The sequence below is a fragment of the Echinops telfairi genome, unplaced genomic scaffold (assembly GCF_000313985.2).
Source record: "Echinops telfairi isolate 266 unplaced genomic scaffold, ASM31398v2 ScPeMD7_7469;HRSCAF=8507_0, whole genome shotgun sequence".
In the NCBI taxonomy this organism is placed as follows: Eukaryota; Metazoa; Chordata; class Mammalia; order Afrosoricida; family Tenrecidae; genus Echinops; species Echinops telfairi.
The window spans coordinates 25,343,307-25,363,912 of NW_022111372.1; the positions used below are offsets into that span (position 1 = coordinate 25,343,307).

Genomic DNA, 20,606 nt, shown 5'->3' on the forward strand with positions numbered 1-20,606 from the left:
TTGTGAGCAGAGGCTGTGGTGGGCGGGGCGGATCCCAACATTGTGGACAGAGGCTGTGGTGGGCGGGGCGGTGTGGGCCCTCCTGAAGGGTGATAAAGAGCTTAGAAGACTGACTGCCACCCAGCTGGGTCTGCTTTCTCATCGAAGAGACTCCACCAGATGCTTCCGTGAGCATGGTGGTGAGGTCCGAGCAGCCCGGTTCTGCTTTAGGTCTTTAAGCCAGCAACTTTTGAGTGGCATGCGTAGGAAGCCTTTGTTCCAGTGTACCTTGCGGTTCCAAGTCTGCTGTACCGAAGCCAAAAGTCCAGGCGTCTCTTGCCCACTAAATAGCTTTCCAGCCAGTCTTCTTGAAACCATTTCCTTTGACCTCCAAACCAAACCCCTTCATGAAAAGATCCACTGTCAACACTCCCAGCCCAAACAAACCCGGCCCCCACTCTGGCATCCCTGGACCCAGTGTCTGGGAAGCAGTGGGGGGTGCCTTAACAGTGTCCACACACAGCCACCGAGTGAGTCAGTCTGACTCATAGTGACCCCGTAGGACAGGGTAGAACTGCCCCCTGTGGGTTTCTGAGACTGTAAATCTTCACAGGAGTAGAAAGCCTCATCTTTCACTCACAGAACAGCTGGTGGTTTTGAACTGCTGACCTTGCAGTTCACAGCCCAGCATGTAACCCAGTACATAAGACCAACAGGGCTCCTTGGTCTGTGCTGTCCATTCTCGGTGAAGGAGGATGAGGACTCGGCAGGCTTTGTGGTAGATGGACAGATTGGCTAACTTGGTGTGGGGTGCTGGTTGCTGCTGCTGGGTCTGCCTCTGTGGGCAGGCCTTGGTGTCCCTCCTGCCCACTAGAGAAAATATTAATTGGACTGACTGAATTATTGGAGAATGTGGGAAACCTGGGAATAGCTTGGTCAAGAAAAATGATTGGGCCTGCAGTCTAAGGTACAGACTGAATGTGCCTGTGAAATGTAAACATACCAGGGAGTGAAACCATGTAATGTCCTAGGGTCAGGGGACAGTGAGAGAGGGGGAGAAGATGCAGTGATAGTTCCCTGGCAGAACGCGTGGGTTGAATTTCCAGGCAGTCCACAGCCACCACCTATCTGTCGCGGGCGGCTTCTCTGTCCCTGTGATGCTGACCAGGGCTCGGCAGAGCTGCCAGATGAAAGTAAGAGCTCGTCCAGGCGTGGCTGGCGATCTACTTCTGACACCATCTCATGGGAACTGTGGCTCGCAGAGTGGCCCATCCTGGAGATCACAGTGAGGGGCCAGGCCGCATTTCTGAGGCGCCTGGTCTGGGGCCTGATTCTACTGCAACCAGCCACAGGTTTGGGAGAAAACGAGGAAAGGTGGCTCCTGGGTATGGCCATGGCTTATTTTGAGACCCAGGCCACGGAGGAGGATTCTTTTCAAACACAGGGCTTCTCCTTCTGCAATGTGAGTTTTCTGGCGGTCAGATGAGTTAGCCCCTTCTACCTGACCAGAATGAGAAGAAAGCTGCAGGAAAGTCCCCTGCCGCCCACAGCCATGCCGTCCTCCAGTCGGCACTGTGCAGGAGTGCCACTGCCCTCCCACGGGCTCAGGTCCATGAGGAGCCAGGTGATCACTGGGCATCTTCTGCTGACACTGTTGGCATGAAAAGCTGTTCTACAAACCAGAGAGCGTAGGGTCTTACTGTTAGTATGCGACCCTTCATCTCCCTCCACTGCCATGCCATCACGGCCCCGTTAGAGCACCTCCACTTCGTTTTACCCTGTTCCGAAAGAACAAACTCACACCCAGGATAACTCCCGGTCCAAGTTGCGCATGCGAGCTGCCTGCCGCGGGCGCACCGCTGCTCACCCAGCCTGTCTCCTGCAGTGTGCCAGGTGATTGGGATGTACGACTACACGGCGCAGAACGACGACGAGCTGGCCTTCAGCAAGGGCCAGCTCATCAACGTCCTCAACAAGGAGGACCCCGACTGGTGGAAAGGAGAAGTCAGCGGACAAGTGGGGCTCTTCCCCTCCAACTACGTGAAGTTGACCACAGACATGGACCCTAGCCAGCAATGTAAGTGCCTGGTGGTGCTGTCACCACCCCTCTCTGCTCTCTTTCGGTAAAACATGCAGCATTGCTCTGATTCTGCGAGCTTTGTTTGCAGAACTTAAAGCTAGACATTGCTGCATTCACAACAGTCTCTTTGAAGACCTTCTGTAATGCAAGGCTTTATCTTGTGGGGCTTTTGTTTTGTTTTATTTTCATTCCTTCTGTAGCATGCCCCCTTCCTCCCTCCCCCACCCTTTTTCCTTTATTTTATTTTATTTTTTAAGTCATTTTGGCACCATGCTGTTTACATGCCTGACTCATTTTCCTAGCTTGAATTTTGCTCATTGTTTTGTTTTGCTTATGTGTTGTTTTCCTCCTTTTTCTAGGAATCATATGTTGTCCATCCCCCACTCAGGCTTGAAAGTCCTCAAAGAGACCCACTATCCCATATCACTGCCCAGAGGGATGATGGGAGATGCAGCCTTGATCATGTGACTTCCAGCATGATCATCTACTGCCTTCTGAGTAGAAGAACTCACTGCAGAGCAGTTTACCTCATTTTACCTTAGTTGCATGTGATCGCAATGTTTGAGTTATTACTTGCCGAGATAGAAGCAAAAAAATTACAAAAATCTACAGGGTAGTGGGTCCTTTTGTGGCTTTTCCCGCAACTCAAATTGATTCCCCTCACCTTTGCACAGGTGCTTTTCAATAGTATGAAATTCCTTTTAAAGATACATATTTAGCCTTTTAATAAAAACAAAACAAAAATTTTTTAATTAAAAGAGAAAAGAAATCACTTCTTTGCTATTTTTGGTTTTGCAAAAAGACCCACTATCAAGGAATGCTGCATGTGCTATTTAAAACAAGAATGTCCCAAGTGTCCATAAATCTGAGCCTGTGTACTTCATTTTGTCCAGTGTTAACAACTGAATTGTGTAGTTCGGATGCGCCTGTCCCCCTTCTCCCTGACTGTAGAAGTGCAGAGGAGTTTAGTATCTCTGTTTTAAAGATGTGTAGAATGAGCCCAGGTAAACAGAAGGTATTTCGTGCTTGTTTGTGTGTATCAGCTGTAATTGGGTGAGCATGTAATACATCCTGTGTACATAAAAAATTTGTTCTTTCTGTGGCAAAAGCTTCTACCGTTGTACGATGCTCTGATCATATTGCATTAATTTTATTTTGCACAGTGACCTGGTAGGCACCTGAGAAAGCACCTGTGTTTGTGTTCGGTCTCAGATCTATCTGCTTGAGTTGGTGTTTTCTGTTTGGGGTTTTCTTCATTGTGTGTGTTCGCATTGCCACGAATCAGTAGACAACAACCGTAGAGGTGGTTATGGTCAACACCACTGCCGGCAGGCCCCTCTCGTCTCTGTTACATGCCGTCTGATTCCACTTACCTTTCCTGGAATGACACATTTTGAACAAATAATTTTTCTGACAAGAAAGAATGTATAGGACTCTCCCGCAATTAATTTCCAATGTTTACATTTTTTAACTAGACTGTGGAATTTCCACAGATTAATATCAAATGGAGCCCATGGTCCGTCTTCTGTGTTCGATGTGCTGTCGCCGAAGCCATTGTTTGTCTCCCCAACAGTAGTTTTAAACTCTCAATAAAAATGCCTGTTGCTGGCAGCACAGAATAGGAGGGGCTGGGGGCTGGAGTGGGCCGGGGAGGGGAGGGGGCAGCCTCATGCACAATCTAGCGGTTCTAATGCCTTCTCGACACTAAAGCGGCACTCGGTGCGCACCCTGCCGGCGGCCTCGGGTGTGCTAGCCGTGCTCAGAGGCCCCTCCTCGCCCCCTTGCGCGTCAGTATTTTCATGGACCTGAATGTAAAATATATATATATCTAATCCTGCGGCTTTAACAACTGTAATACAACCTTTCGAACTAGTTACGTGTGTAGATAATTAAATTCTTCATATGAAAGTTAGCCAGAAATGTCTCTGTGTTCTTGGCGTCGGAACCTGGCTGTGGCGACAGGGTCCCAAACAGACCGGACGGCAGCAGGTGGCCGACGGCCAGTGCGCCCGTTTTGCCCTGTGCTCTCGGAAACACAGGCCTGACCGTGTCTCGCAGGTCGTGACTGACCAGCCGCCCTCCCCCTGACCAGCATAGAGGCCACGCCTCCTTTGTCCTGTCCATCGGGTTCTCTGTATATGTCGCAGAGTGCAATACTTTGGATTGAAGTGTGTGATTCAGTTCCGGGAACAAAACCTTTGTCCGAAAGTTGTATCATGATAAAAAGACCGTTGACATCCCCAAATAAATGGCTAACAATGGAAACGTCCGCATCAATTGGCCAGGATCTGTCTCGCGTCACACACTCCAGTTTAGCCGCCTTTACAGAAATAAACCAATGTCCCCATTTTTTCATTTGTTTGCTACATCTTTGATTCACGCTGTCAGCTCCCCTTGTCCACTTCCCCTGGCACGCAGGGGAAACTACTGCTTGGGGGTGGGGGAGACCTCAAAGACATGCTCGATACCCTGCTGGTTCTCAGGTCAGGGTCCCTATCCTGGGGTCCCATTCAAATGGAAGAAACCAAGCGGAAAAGCCAGCTCCTGCAGTGCAGGTCCCCTGCATATTCTGTGAGATCAGCTTTGTGCGAGGAGAATGAAGGCAGCATCGCTGAGTCAGAATGCCCACCCAGAGCAGATGGGGGTGGGGGAGGGGAGCTGCAGGGAGAGGGGCTCAGAATTCTCCCAGAAGTCCTTTCTTAAGCCGAGATCTGAAGAATAAGTTGGATCCAGGTGAAGAGGAAAAAGGGATATTCTAGGTGGGGGTGTGAGGGCTTGCCTGGGGTGGGAAGAGAGTGGCTCTCCGTCATTGCTCCCTAACGAGCCCCTCACAGGACAAGTCATAGCAGTGCGCCCCACATTTCCCCCCAGGCCCCTCCCGTGGTTTCTGTCCCAAACCTTGAGCTTGGCTGGAAGGGGTGCGAGTGCCAAGGGGGTACCTGCAGTGCTTTGGGAGTGCTCTGTGGGAAACTCTGGATCAGTGTGCCTCTGTGACGGTGACACGAGCTGTCCCCAGCAGACTGCTCTCTGCACTTGGCTTCACAAAGCATTCGCTGTGGGACTGCGGAGCCCCTCACCCGCGGTTCTCGATCCTCCCAGGGGAGGTTGGTCATGCCTGGAGATGGTTTCTTGATGGCCACAAACCTGGGAAGCGGGGTACCCATCCCATCTCACGAGTAGAAGCTGAATGCCCCACAATGCATGAGACAACCCCCCATAACAAAGAAGCAGCAGGCCCCACACATCACTACCAGGTTAAGAGCCCCGGGCTGTCTCGCTCACTGGCTACCAGGGCGAGTGTTGACCTGGTTACTCATCGTCAAGTGACCCTGTTCGTGGCTGCCAATGTTGCTGTGGTGAAAACCAAACTCGCCGCCATCGCCTCAGTTCTGACTCTTGGTGACGATAGGACAGGGCAGAACCAGCCCTGTGGATTTCCAAAGCTGTAATTCTGTACAGCCCCAGAAAGCCTCTTCTCTGTCCCTTGGAGCAGCTGATGGTTTCAAACTGCTGACCTTGCAGTTACCAGCTTATTGTAACCCACCACACCATCAGGGTTTCTTATAGCAACCATTTGGTAAATTTACTCATTGGAGAAATGTATTTCAAATGAAGGGACTTCAAAACATTTGTGGAAAATTTAAAGCCTCTAAAACCAAACTCAATTGCCTTCAATTCGATACCAACTCATAGCGACCCTATAGAACAAAGTAGAACTGCCCCTGTGGGTTTCCAAGACTGCAACGCTTTACGGGAGCAGAAAGCCTCATCTTTTCCCAACAGAGACTGGGAAGCCTCATCTTTCTCCGGCACAGCAATGGTGACTCGGAACTGCTAACCTTGGGGTTAGCTTACAAGCCCACATTGGATCATCTGCACCTCTGTGGTGGTGTTCTCATCAAAAACAAAAATCTAGTAGGCTCCAGGAAAGCCAACTCCAATACTGTTGAATTGACTGTGACTCTCATCCAGCCAATAGGATCCCCAGGGCTATGAATCTTACCTAAAGCAGGTGGCCTCACCTTTCATCTGAGAAGCAGCTGCTGGCTTTGAATCCCCCGCCTGGCGAGCCTGCCCAGTACTTCACACCTGGTGCCAGTATGCTTCCTAGTAACACTAGCTCAGTGCAGTGCTCTAATACGTTTAACCATACGAAATTGCCAATATGATGTTGCTGTAGAAACGTCCATTTCCCATGGTTTAACTTAGGCATAGGAGTTGGTGCTCCAAATGCCTTTTGAAGGAGAGACTTCACACAAATCCCTGAACATGAAGGGAATTCCACAGCTCTGGTTCTTGGCATATATTCATTATTACTCCAACCCAGAGAGCAAGCCAAGGCCTCTCTCCAGCCCCCCTTTCCTTTAGATCTGAGCTTCCCCAAAGCCACAGTAGGACTCTTGAGAGGAGGGGCTCCGACATCTTCCTCCTTTCGTCTGAGAGGGGTCCCCCCCCATCACAGGAGCCAAACCTCCTTTCCCGCTCCAGTGGGGGAGCTAGGGCATAGGCATCACAAATTGCAATCAACCCTGCTTCCTGGTAAATTGAAACATCACTTCTGGAAGAAAGCAGTTCGTCTTTTCTTTTTTTCCCTTTTTGTAGCTACCTTATACATTAATCCTGTCGATTCTAGCTCCAAAAATACCGAAGTGATTTTTTTTAGAGAAAACATGTTGGATCCCAAGGAAGCATTGCCCTCCTGTGGAGTGGCTGGCGGGGAATGGGAGTGCTGTCACCCTGTGCCACCCGGACCCCGCCCTCTCGCCAAAGCGTCTGATGTTTCGGATCCGGTAGGATGGGGAAACACACCATCAAAGGACACAGTGGCCTCTGACTATGTCTCTTCAGCCACCGTTCTCTGGGCCCTTCTCTGGAGCACTCCGCTCCGGAAAAGCCAGGCTGGCTGTCCGTGTCGAAGCGTGCCGCTGCCTCTTCTTGAAAGGGACAGGTAGTGTTAAGTTATATGACTTGATTCACAGACTTTTAAGAAGAGAAAGATGAGGCTTCTTAATCCCATAAAGATTTCACAGCCTCAGAAACCCACAGGGGCAGTTCGACTCGATCTTCTAGGGCAGGAGTGTCAAACTGGTGGCCAGCGGACCCGCATGCGGCCCCCAGGGTAATTTTTGTGGCCCACGATTTGCTCTGAAATAAAATGTAATGAGGGAATCGTGTGTACGGTCGTGCCTCGATCTCCCCTAAGCGCTCTTTTCTTCATAACAAATTGTTCTATTTTCATTTTATTTCAGAGCGGCGTGGGCCACAAAAAATTAACCTCGGGGGCCTCGTGCGGCTCATGGGCCACCAGTTTGTCACCCCTGCTCTAGGGCAGTGGATCTCAACCTTCCTAATGCCGGGACCCTTTCATAGTTCCTCATGTTGTGGTGACCCCAACCATGAAATTATTTTCATTGCTTCTTCATCACTGTCATTTTGCTACTGTTTTCAAGCGGGCAACCCCTGTGAAAGGGTCATTTGATCCCCAAAAGGATCGCGACCCACAGGTGGAGAACCGCTGCTGTAGGGGTCTCTGCGTTGGCATGGACTCCCTGGCAGCGAGTTTGGAGTTGGTTTTGTTTTAATGCCTTTACGGGCCCTGGGGGCCTAGTGGATATGTGTTAGGCTGTTAACTTCAAGGTCCACAGTTTGAACCCATCAGCTGCTCCATCCGAGAAATATGAGGCTGTTTGCTCCCTTAAAGATGTGGAAACCCAAAGGGGCAGTTCTACTTCGTCCTATCGAGTGGCTGTGAGTCAGAATGGGCTTGAGGGCAGTAAGGTGTTTGTTTTTGAAATATGGATATTCGGGATTCCTACTAACTTCAGAGTCAGCGGTTCAAACCCACCGAGCTCCTCCGTGGGAGAGCTTCTGTAAAGATGTCCTTAATCGTGGAGCCCGGACAAAGGGCTCCTGCGAGTCGAATCTGCGCAGTGGCAGCGGGTCGCGTGGCGACGCAGGCAGACCTCATTCCCTGCACTGCCCTTCACTGTGCCGCACACACCTTGGGGGTTCATTGCTTTGTGGCACCCACCCCTGCACCCAGCACGTCTGCAAGCACCACTTTTCCACGTCACGTGTCCTTGTGGCCATTCTCACAGTGTTTCATGCTCTTCCATGTGTTTGTGCACGGACTGCACCACAGTATAGATACACTGCCCCTGGTGGACTCCCACTCAGAGTCCCCCTATAGGAGTACCAGGGGGAACAACCTCCCTGTCTGACTCATAGCAACCCCGCAGAGTAAGCAGAGCTGCCCCGTGAGTTTCCGAGGCTGTCACTCTTGAAGAGAGTAGAAAGCTTCATCTTTCTTCCCCGGAGCAGCCGGGGCTTTCAGCCGGTTTTCACACCTCAAGGTTAGCCACCCACAGAGTAACCACCACACCAGCCAACCCGAATACGCTCACTGCCATCGAGTCGATAGGACAGGGTGGAGCTGCCCCGCGAGTTCCGACGCTGTAACTGTACTGGAGTGGAACGCCGTGTCTTTCTCCCACAGAGCAGTATGTGGTTTCTAACTGCCAACCTTCTAGATCAGCAGCCCAGTGCATCCCCACTACTCCACCAGGGCACCTCTGTAAGAGTGCAGTATGGTGTAAATGTAATTTTTATATGCGCAGAAAAACCAAAATAATTCAAGTGAGCCCCTTTACTGCAACGTTTGCTTTATCTCAGTGGTCTGGAATTGGACCTGCATTATAGCCAAAGTGTGTCTATACAGTCACGATGAACTGCAGTCAGCTCAATGGCAATGGGCTGAAAATGCTTACGTCTGTAGTGTGGTAACTGGTCTGAATGGTGAGATCAGGGCAGGCAGAAAGCAGAGAAATAACCATTCCACAGAAGGTTCTGGCCCAGGCTGACAGCTGCGGACCCACATCTGCTTGGCACCCCGTGAGAGAGGGAGCAAGCCTCAAAAGGGGACGTGTCCCTTCCTTTGACTCAGCTCATAGCCATGGAGAGAGTCGGACGGATCCTTCTCGTGGTGTGGTTGCTCCTGACTCCAAGCACGGAGAGCCGAAGGCACTTGAATCTGCTACGCCCCTTTGGGGAAAATAGTCAGCAACTGATCTCCCCCGGTTTTCTCTGAAATGCTCTGTGCTATTCCTGCCCCACCTGGGTCGCTGTCACCCTGCAGCCATGCACACTGATCCACTTAGCTGCATTCAGGGCACCACCAGGAGAGGAGGCAGGCCAATGGGGGGCTGGCCTGGAAGGGTGTGGAGACACTGGGCACACTGAGAACACCGCAGGTCCAGGGAGGTGCCCTCGCTCCCAAAGTCAGCTCTCCTACCCCTTTGCTGGACCTCTTTTCAGTGGGACCCTTTGAGAAGAGCAGCCTGGTCCATCCCAAAGAGCCCCCAGCATGAGGCACTCAGCTGCAAATGGAAAGGTTTGGGAGGTTCGGATCCACCCAAGGGTGCCTAGGAGGAAAGGCCTGGTGATCACCATCCAAGCAACCAGCCGCTGTACGCCCGCCCTGTGGAGCACAGTTCTCCTCCGGCACCCATGGGGTCGTCATGAGTCAGCGTCGATCCATGCCTGCATCCCAGAGCTGCCTGAACCCCATTGAAGAGCCAAGGAGGGCTCCTCCCCGCCTCAGAGCTTGCAGCCACCGGGCAGGATTCTTTGCCACACATTGTCAGTACATGAGCCCAAGATGCAGCTGGCCTGCCTCAGCCTTTATCCCCTCTGCTGGCGGTGGACCAGCTCTCCCGAGATGCCCTTGCTCCCTGCCTCCAGAAGCACACGTGCTGCTTTGGTGTTTCAGTCTTTCTTCCTGGCTGCCACCACAAAAACACGGGAGCCCTTGTAGCGTATAGGAATCGGGGGCCCTGCTGGCGCTGTGGAGTGAGACTGCAAACCCCAGGCCGGTGGTTCAAACCCACCAGCTGCTCTATGGGAGAAAGATGAGGCTGCCTGCTCCTGTAAAGATTTCCAGCCTCAGAAACCCTATGTGAGGTCTCTATGAGCCTAAACCCACTCAACAGCTGTGGATGTGTTTGGTGTATCTGAAGAACACAGCTCACCTACAAGTTCAGTCTCATGTTTTACTCCTCCATTTCTATTGGCATCGAGGACACCCTCTTCTGTAGGTCCTCTATCTCTCCAAAGGGAGCTCTTTCTTCAGGGCATGGGGGTCAGGGTAGCTGCATCCGGGACCCTTGTAGAGGTGAAGAGCAATGCAGGGTGAGTTCAGATCCCCATCTGGACCCTGACCAGCTATGTGAGCCTGGGCAGGATAGCTCATCCATTTGGGCCTCTGCTTCCTCCTACGGTCAAAGAGGAGGGTCATCACAATGCCTAGCACAGAGGGAGCGCCCAATCGACACTAGCTTTGTTGGGGGTGGGCAGCGGGCGAGCAGGACAAAAGGCATTCGTGCCTCAATGGATCTATCAGGCGAAGTCACACCGCAAGTGTGGCTTTTAAGAACAGTCAGAAAATCTGGGTTTACAGATTGGGGACTTCAGAGTAGAAAAAGTGCCTTCAAACTGCCAGATGTCTCTTCGAGAATTGCCCCTCCTCGCGTGTGGACAAACCGTGGTCCCCTTTGGTCCCTTGGCTGGGGGGCCCACTTGTGTGGAAGCAAGCCGCCCTTAGAAACCTCTCTGTGCTCTCTGGATAGGCCTCAGCCCTCTTGGGACTGAAGGCCACATTCCAACCGGCAGCCTCCTGGTGAGTCACACTGCTGCCGACTGGGGCCATGGGGAAAGCGGAATGTCAAGGCTTTCAAAGGTCACGTCTGTGGGCCCGTGTTGGCAGGCCCACGGGGCGCACCACAATAGACCTGTCACCAGTGCCTGGAGCTGGTGGATCCTTTCTTTCTCCGCACTGCATCCTGGGGCTTTGTGTTCTCTGGCCAGCAAAGTGTGGGGCGTTGAGCCCCAACCTGCCAGCAGCTGGTTTTGTCAAGCAGTCATGCAGCGTGCTCCGAGGGGGGCTTCCCCATGGCTCCTGTCTCCAGAGCAGCCGCCCCTGGGAGGTGAATTCCCTCCAGTCCCCTCCTTCGTATACCCTGAGCCTGCCAGCCCTCCGAGCCTGCAATCCGCCCGGCCCAGGAGGCCAAGCTGGGCTGCCCCTTTCCACTCAGGCGTTTCCTTGGAGCCCTGAGGCCCCTGGGAAGGGAGCCTTGGATCCTCACCCCGCCCCATCCTGCAGATCTGACTGTCTGTCTCTTCCTCTCTGCCTGTCTGTCCTCTCTCCTCTGCTCCCGCCATTGCTTGTGAGGCCCCTGGAACTGCACTGGTGACTGGGCGGAGCTCTGCGGAATGCAAGCCGACAAGAAACCTGCTCGCAAGGAGCTCAGAGGAGTGGGAGCAGCAATCGGTCGACAGACCAACAAAGTCATTTCTTCGAGGGATGGATGTGGGGGGACCAGAGTGTGACGAAGGGCCAGGGCCGAAGAGATGCCACCGGGTGAAGGAGGCGGCGGCATGCGAAGACAGAGGCGAAGAGCAGTCGAAGCTGAAGGAACAGCACCTACCAACTCCCTGACTGTCCCTCCCCTGAGGGTGGCCGAGGTCTTCCCCGGTCTCACTGCCACCCCTCTCCCCTCTCAGCCTCAACGCCACCCTGTGGGCAAAGAGCCATGTGACAGTCTCACAAAACACTGGGTAGGGTCTCGCTGCCCCCAGTGGTTATCAGTGACATGCCCCACCCCACCCCCATGGCGTGTGTCACAGTAGCGCTTCACTCTGTGGGATTAGCAATGGCTGCACTTTCTTATCAGGCACCTCACGGTAGACTCAAACCTGCAACCTCCAGTTAGCAGCTAAGTGTATTGCCAGTTAAACACCCAGTTAACCATCCTCTACCTCTGCTTCAAGTCATCCTTTCAGGGTCACGGCTGTGATGTACTGAAGACCCAAATCATCTTGCTTTGCAAGGCCCTGCCTGATCTCCCTCTTCTCCACAGCATCTGGCTGTCCCGCTCCCTCCCTCCCGCCCTTCCTCTCTCACCGCATTTAAACCAAGTGGGCTCAGTCCCCAGCACAGCCTGCTTGCTGGTGCCTCACAGAGCCTTCCTCATCGTGAGCTCCTGGCCGGACCATCTACTAGGTGGCTGCTATGTTAAAAACCTTCCAGGCTCCAGGCACCCAGAGCACCGCAGGGGAGGGGTGAAGCGGTGACTCCGGTGCTTGGTGACATGACAGCCTGGGCTGGCTGGTTCCAGAGCCGCTCTCCTGCATCCGATCCCAGGTTCCTTCTTGTTCTTCCTCCTGCCTTCCAAGTTGACGCGATGCCCTTTCACAGAAGTCCAGGCAACTCTTGCCCAATGGCTTTCCAGCCGGCCTTCTTAGAACCACCTCCTTTGACCTCCAAACCAAACCCCTTGATGAAAAGGTCCCCTTCCCAAACATGCCTGCGTCCCACGGTGGCACCCCCAGGCCCAGTGTCTGGGAAGCAAGCAGTGAGGGACCCAGACAGCGTGAACACAGAGCCCTGTCTCTCTCGTCTTACTGCGGTGCCATTCAGCTGCCCATACACTCGGTCATAAAATGGATGTGGTCCCACATCTGCCTCCCAGGATCTCTGGGCCTGCACGCCCCTCTGGGAGTGGGCTCCCTCCATCATACAGCCCCACCCTGCCTGTTCAGTCTTGCCTAACCCCAGACTTCTCCATGTAGTCCCCACAATTTCTGCACCATTGCCCCCAGAATCTGGTGCCTCGTCTAAGCAGAACCTGCTTCTATAGTGCAGTGGTGATCACACTTACGTCATGTGTGAAAGGTTCCCGGGTGGAAACAGCAGGGTGCCTTAAGGGGCCTTGGTGGCCTGGTGGGTTGGGCTGAGAGCCACAAGGTTGGTGGTTCAAACAAACCCGCCAGCTGCTCTGGGAGAGCAAGATGAGGATTTCTGCTGCTGTAAGTACTCACAGCCTCAGAAGCCCACAGGGGTGTTCTGCTCCGTGCTGTGGGGCTGCTCTGAGGCAGAACAGGCTTGAGCACCGTGAGTCTGAGTATTAGCAGCTGGTGCACTCCGGCCAGAAATGCCCTTGCCTCCTGCCCCATCTCTTTCCTGTCCTGCTCCCCATCGCCACCTGCTTCTTCTGCCGCCTTCCCCAAGGATGCCATTGACAGGCCTCTAGCTGCTTTTCATCCATCAAGATGAGTAGAGAGACGGAACTGCTGACCACGGCCGTGGAGTCAGTGGTCTCCAAGACTGGGGACTTCCACAGGAGCACGAGTGCCCTTGGAGCCACTGAGGGTGCCGGCTGCTGCCCTTGGAGTTAGCAATCAAAACACAGCCCGCGCGCCACCGGGGCCCCTCACCGATGCCACCAGCTGATGCCGACTCCCGGTGACCCTGTAGGACAGGGTTTCCGAAACTGTCACTTTTTACAGGAGTGGAAAGCCCCATCTTTCTCCCGAGAAGCGGCTGGTGGTTTTGAACTGCAGACCTTGGGGATCACAGCCTAACTCGTAACCTCTACGTCGCCAGGGCTCCTTCAGAGACACACATCAGATGGTGAGCTCCTTGGGCACAAGGACCATTCCTCCCTGTTAAAAAACAACGAAAAGCACGCTGCCATCGAGGTGGTGGCGACTGACAGCCGCCCTCTCGGACAGAGGAGCACTGTCTCTGGCAGTTTCTAAGATGAGCGCGCTTTATGGGAATAAGCCTCTCTTTCTCTTGTGAAGCATTCATGGTCTCAAACTGCTTACCTTGCAGTTAGCAGCCCAACAGGTAACCCACTATACCACCAGGACTCCTCGTGAGATCTGCGAGCGACAGCACTAATAAACAGTGGTTCTACCTCGTCCGGTACAGTTGATGTATTGCCTAAGGCCATGTCTCTGTCTCGGCTGTCAATTGGAACTCAGGGTCTGGGTAACGCATTGACACACCACCACTTCCCCCACCCCCCACAACCCCACAGCACCTTGCTGGCCCATTGCTCCCATGCTGCTTCACGCTCTCATAGCTCCACAAGCTCAGCCCTTGCCCACAGCAGGCTGTGCGGAAGAGGACCCCCTTTAGCACTCCCCTCTAGCTGGACATGGCCTAGACCTGTGCATGGAAATGACATATTAATCAAAGCAGTTGCTTATCATTATTCACATATATGCATATACCTATAAACATATGAAACAAAATGTTGGCCTACGCATGTGTTGTTCTGCATGTATACTGCAGTGACATCCATCACGCTGTGCAAACATTGTCATCCTCCTTTTCCAAACAATCCCATCATCGTGACGCAGAAACTCAGTGTCCCCTGAGCAATGACTCCCTGCCACCCCTGGCGACCACTATTAAGTGGTTGTCTTGGTGTATCTGCCCAGTCGAAATGCTCCATCCAAGTGGGACCACCCAACCCTGACCCTTTTATGTCTGCCTTATTTCCTCCCACCTCGTGCTATTAAGATCCACCCGTGATGACAAGCATCAGGGCTTCCTTATACTTATGGCTGAGCAATATGCCATTGTAGGGACATTGAGCTGATCCATTCGTGTGTTGATGGGCACTGAGGGTCCGTCTACCTTTTAGCTATTGTGACTAGGGCCGCAAGGAGTACCAGTGATGTCATGATTCTTATAACCACTCTGAATAATCCCTGTTGGTGTATTGAACTGCTTTTCTGTCTCCTCCTCCCCATTAGAATGCAGGTCCCTGAAAGCAGAAACCCGAGCAGATCTAGGTAGCTGTTAGAGATGAGTGGAAATGAGTTGTGGCTCAGGTTTATGTTGCCAAGTTAGGTGAGACCCCATGGGCACTAGGCTAGTGTCAGAGCCTTAAGAAGAAAGTTCAGTTGGGTGAGACGTGAACCCACCCACTCTAGGCTGCCCAGAGTTGGTCTGCGCACTGCAGCTGGTCAGCCAAGGGTCATTTCAGCCAGCGCAGGGCTCCAAGGACAAGCATGCGCTCCCAGCCCGATCTTGTAGAACGCGACCGGAGAGAAGTGGCCAGAGAGCACCCTCCAGTCCCACTTTGAAAAGCTGGGGCTTTTCTGGTGATTCCCCATTTCCCGAGACATCATCTTCCTGAAGGAAGAAGTCACCGTGGGCTCGGGAGCCCCAGTTTCATCTCATTGAGCAGAGTGACCTTTCAAGCCCTGGAGTTGGGGGCGTGGGGGTCCGGTGGCAGTAATTTGGCCTCCCAGCTGGTTAGAGGGGCCTCAGCTGTTCTCTGGGCTCCGGGCCATGGCAGCATTGGGAGGTTTCAGTCATCAAGCCCCTGGGATAAGTTGCCTTGGCCTGGATTCAGCTCAGCAGTTTGGACAACTCTCCTGCTCCTTGTGCCTGGATGATCTCATTTCAAAACCCCTCTCTCTTTGTACACCACAGCCCACACTGAGCATCTTGAATCCCAGGCAGTCTCCCACTAACCTAATGGTCCCCATGCTTGTTTTAATTGTGTGTGGTAAACATATATGTAACCAAACACTTGCCTTTCAGTGTTCTTCATACATGAAAGTCAGTGACAGTAACTACATTCATCATGTTGTACAACCATCCACACTGTCCATTTCCAGACTTTTCCATCCCCATTAACAGAAGCTCCGTGTCCCCTTAGCAACGACTCCCTCACCTCCCTCCCTCTGGCTGCCCTTGGTAACCACTAATAAACTTTGGTCTCTGTGTACTTGCCCGTGCTAGATGAGTTTGTGTAAGTAGGATCATAAAAGCTTTGCTGTTTCATGTCTGACTTATTATGCTTCGCATAATGCTTTCAAGTTTCGTGTATGTCATGTATTAGGAGTTCACTTATCTTTATGGCTGAGTAATGTTCTGTTGTCTGTGTCAGATAGACCATGTTTTGTTTAGCCAGTCTTTGGGATATTTACCAAGAAGTGGAATTGCTGGATATCAGAGTGACCCTTACTCTTGGGTGTACATTGGGACCGTCTGGGGACCCCTTCAAATGACAGGTGCGAGGATCCTCCTGGAAAGAGCTGGCTGTCATTGGTCTGAAGTGCAGTTGGGACACTGAAGCTCATGATTCCATGCACAGCCAGCCCTCACTCGTATCTAACCTACACACTACTGCCCCAGCCACCTTCCTGAAATGCAGTCTAAGTCTCAGCTGGGACACTGAGGCTCAGACGATTCCATGCACAGTCAGACCTGAGGACCCCACTCTTATCTAACCTATACGTTGCTGCCCCCACCACCTTCCTGAAAAACAGTCTAAGTCTTCCCTAGCTTGCTAATGAAAGACCAAAACATACCCATTCGATCTTCTGAGCCTTCTCGACTGGACTTCCCCCATCTGCCCATGCCAGCCAGAGGGAACAGTGGTTTAGAGCAGGCACGCTGGTGTCCGGTTCCTCCTGGTGGCCTGAGGCTTTGACCAATGACTTCACTTCTCTCTGCCTACCTCTCCCCTGTTCAATGGGCGAGGACAACAGGAGCTACTACCTAGGACTTTTTGAGAAGAATTTATATAGGAAGAGTTTATATGTGTACAGTGCTTTGAACGGAGCCAGCATGCAGTGATACTCAATGCCAGCTCTCATTTGGGGCTGGTAACCTAGCTCAACTTCCCTGCCACTGCTCCTGCCACCAATATTAGCCTGATGACGCCTAGTTCACATTCCTCCTCCTCCTCCTCCCTGACCCCTGCCATCGAAATTACTCTCTCCTTCCTCCGATCCAATCTATATATTTGGATGGCACCTCAATATTTTGCGTCCCTGAAGGGCTTATTTACAGCAGCTATTAAGGAATCCTAAAACACAGCAGGATAAGCACCTCTCAAAAGCAGGAAGCAAGAGGGAGCAAAAACAAGGGTGGTGACATGGGTGGTGCCAGCAATGAGCTAAAAATGCATACCAGAAGGGCGTGTGGCCTCGTGTCGGGAATTCCAGCGTCAGTTCTAAAGCCGCCAAACAACATGCCCTGTTCTTTATTTAATTTCTCAATTCTTACGGAAAGGAACCCTAGTAGCATAGTGGGTTATACATGGGGCTGAGAACCACAAGGTCAGTCGTTCAAAACTGCCAGTCATTCTGAGGGCCGAAGATGAGGGTTTCTGCTCCTAGAAAGATGGACAGTCTCAGAAACCCACCTGAGCAGCTCCACTCTGTCCTAGAGGGTTTTCTAAGTGGGACTTGACTCGATGTCAGTGAGTTGAGCCGAGTCACGCAGTCTGTAGGGAAACTTGAGAGATGACGACTTATCCCTGAGAGTAATTTGATTTGCACTACTCTGCCACAGCCATTCAATGGTCCAGCATATGTGTGTTCTAGATGATCTTTTCTGGGAGAAAATTACACTCCTCTGGAAGCTATGTTGACTTTGGAAGCTTCTGAGTTACAACTGAGTGGAAACCCCAAGAGAGACCTGGCTAATCGTGTCCCCAAGACAGCCTGGCCTGAGAGTCTGAGCTCAGTGGGACACGGACAGAGGGTCTTTGAAGCCATTGGGTCATGCTGATCCAGCTCTCACCACAGGCTTCGCTGCCACTTGTCTTCTCCTCCTGACACACTGGACGCACTCCCTCATCTATGCCAAGACATTTGGAAGACAGCTACTTGGCCACCTGACTGTTAGAGATCCATATCTGTACCCCTCCCCCAAAAGGTGACCCAAACAGAATGCTCCAACTACAGGACAAGATGATGGATATCACATACAAGTAAAATGCTGCTGAAGATCATCCAGCAGCAGTCGCAGCAGTTCATTGACAGGGAGCTGCCAGGGGTTCAGGCCAGACTCAGAAGTGGATGGGGAACAAGGGAGATCTCCCTGCTGTTGTCAGATGGATCTTGGCTGAAAGCAGACACTGCCAGATAGATGTTTACTTGTGTTTCATTGACTGCAAAGTCATTTGACTTTGTGTATAGTAAACGATGGATATCCTTGAGAAGAATAGGAGTTTTAAAACAGTTCATGATGCTCATGCAGAACTTGTACAGAGATGAAGAGGCAGTTGTGTGAACAGAACAAGAGAATCCTGCATGGTTTAAAATCAGAAGTGTGCATCAGGGTTGTATCCTCTCACCATACCTATTCGATCTGTATGCTGAGAAAATCATCAGAGAAGCTGGCTTATATGAAGAAGAATGTGGCATCAGGATTGGAGGCAGGCTTATTAACAACCTGCATATGCAGCTGACACAACCGTGCTTGCTGAAAGTGAGAAGGACTTGAAGCCCTTGCTGATGAAGATCAAGGATTGCAGCCTTCAGTATGGATTACAGCTCAATGTAAAAAGGACCAAAATCCTCACCATTGGACCAATAGGTAACCTCATAAGGCACAAATTAAAGATTGACGTTGTGAAGAGTTTGTCTTGCTTGGATCCACAATCAATGTTCCTGGAAGCAGCGGTCAAGAAATCAAACGGCATGTTGTTGCATTAGGTCAATCTGCTGCACAAGACCTCTTTAGAGTGTTGAGAAGCCAGGGTGTCACTTCCTTTCAGACCTCGGTGCATCTGCCCCCAGTCATGGTGTTTTCCGTTGCCTCAGATGCGATTGAATAAGGAAAACCAAAGAAAAAGCGATACCTTTGAATTATTGTCGAGGAATATTGAAAGTACTGCAGACTGCCAAAAGAACCGATCTGCCTTGGAGGAAGCGCACCCAGAATGCTTCTTGGAGGTGAGGATGATGAGACCTTGTCTCATGACCTTGGGTAAGCTATCAGAAGAGCCTGGTCCCTGGAGAGGGACATCATGTCTGATGAAGGGGCGGGGGGCAGTGAAAGAGGAAAACCTTGGAAGAGCTGGATGGACGTCATGGCTGCAACAGTGGGTTTCACAGAGCAGTGGCTGCGAGGCTGCTGCAAGAGCAGGAGATGTCCGTTCTGTTGTCCGCGGAGTCGCTGTGTGTCTGTGCCAACCGTGGTACCTAACAATGACAGCCGCTTCTCCTCAGCCCATGACTGTGGAGTCAATTCCGACCCATGGCAGCCCCACGTGTTTCAGAGGGAGACTGTCCTCCATGGGGTGCCCCCGGCTGGGATCTTACAGAAACTTGCTTCCCCAGTGCTGCCGGGTGGGTTGGAACTGCCAACCTCTCAGCAAGTAGCCAAGGACAAACCATGACAGGCTTCTCTATGCCTCCTGATAAATAAAGTCCTAAGACTTTGCAACTCTGAGGTCTCATGGACCGAGAACAAACACCCAGTTCAGCCAGGGTCTGTCGGGATAGGATTCCAGTGCCTTCCATGGAGCACCGGCTCCCAAGGAGGGAGGACTAGACCTGGCCCAGTCGCACCGGCCCCAGTGTTCAGTGAGGAGTTCTTCCTTGCTTGAAGAATGGAGGGGTTTCAGGCACCCGTTGCAGGGTGGGGAAGAGCGTTATTTCACCAAAGGACCCTGTTTAGTTACATCCATTGTGGGCTTTTGCTTTTGCTACATGAGAGGCCACCTCACAGACATTGCTCGGCTCGGACTGTTGAGCTGATTTCCCCTAGAGCAGCGGTTCTCAACCTGTGGGTCACCAGATTCATAACAGTAGCAAGTTTTCAGTAGCTAATGAAGTAGCAATGAAAACACTTGTATGGTTGGGGGGTTCCGCACACATGAGGAACTGTGTGAGAGGGTCGTGGCATTAGGAAGGTTGAGAACCATGCCCTAGAGAGTTGAGTTTGGCCTTCTGGCAGTAGGCACACCTGTAGGGGGCGCTACATCTCCAGTTCCAACGTTTATGCCAACTCTGAATTCAGGAGTAGCCTTAGGTCTTGACCGACATCCCGCGTATCCTGCTGCCCCAAGATCAAAGCCTGAAGAGTTGGAACTGACTGTCCCCAGAGACACCAGCAGATTCTCTCCCTGAGCGATGGAAAAATCATCCCCAAGCTTCCATCTTGTTGGGTGGGTACCAGCTCTTACATTTTGCTTCTTGAGTTTTGATTTCAGCATTATGACGTTTATATTCTGGTCCCCTCCTACATTCGACCTGTTGTGGATTGAACTGTGCCCCGTCCCCAAACTATGTTGAAGTCCTAACTCCTGGGCCTGTGGACATGGCTTAATTTGGAAATAGGGTCAGTGGAGTCGGGTGGGCCCTCGTCTTCTATGACTGGTGTCTTTCTAAAAGAGGAGACAAGACACAGGGGCAGAGAGACGGAGGAAGGACAGCCGTGTGACAACACGGGCAGACACAGTGACAAGCCAAAGAGCACCAACGGTTGCTGGGAGCCACCCGAAGCTAGGAGAGAGCCTTGGGACGGCTTCCCTCTCGGAGCCTGCAGAAGGAGCCAACAGGGAACGCCCTCAGCGGAACCCCTAGCCTCCTGAACTGCGAGACAATAAATGTCTGTTCTTACAAGCCACCTCTGACGTGTGCTAGACTTCTTCCCGAGGACTTGACTTTGGCCATGGTGCCTGGAGAAGGACAGACAGCCTGCTGGATAAAGCAGAGGGGCAGTGACAAAGAGGAAGGCCTTCCACAAGATGGATGGACACCGTGGCTACAACAACGGGCTCACACATCAGAACAGCGGTGAGGACGGCGCAGGAACAGGCGGTGTTTCATTGGATGTGATGAGTCGGACCGGACCCCACCGCGCCTGACAACAGTCACGTAATGTTTTGTTACGGTAACTAAGGAAACCAATGCGCCCCTTGCCTCCCCAACATCTCTGCTGTAACTT

The 20,606-nt window shown here is 52.1% G+C and overlaps 1 protein-coding gene across 7 annotated transcripts in view; it reads left to right on the forward strand.

Annotated features, from left to right (window-relative positions):
* Positions 1–20,606, forward strand: part of ITSN1 (intersectin 1) — a 237,667-nt gene that overhangs the window by 168,045 nt on the left and 49,016 nt on the right. For 6 of the 7 annotated variants that reach the window (XM_045284834.1, XM_004696955.4, XM_045284836.1 and 3 more), the window contains one exon: positions 1,865–2,056. In XM_045284834.1, coding sequence (XP_045140769.1) covers positions 1,865–2,056 — 192 coding nt within the window. Of the gene's footprint in view, positions 1–1,864; positions 2,057–2,418; positions 3,069–20,606 lie in introns of those variants that run through there. The other variant, XM_045284838.1, reaches the window with a different exon arrangement.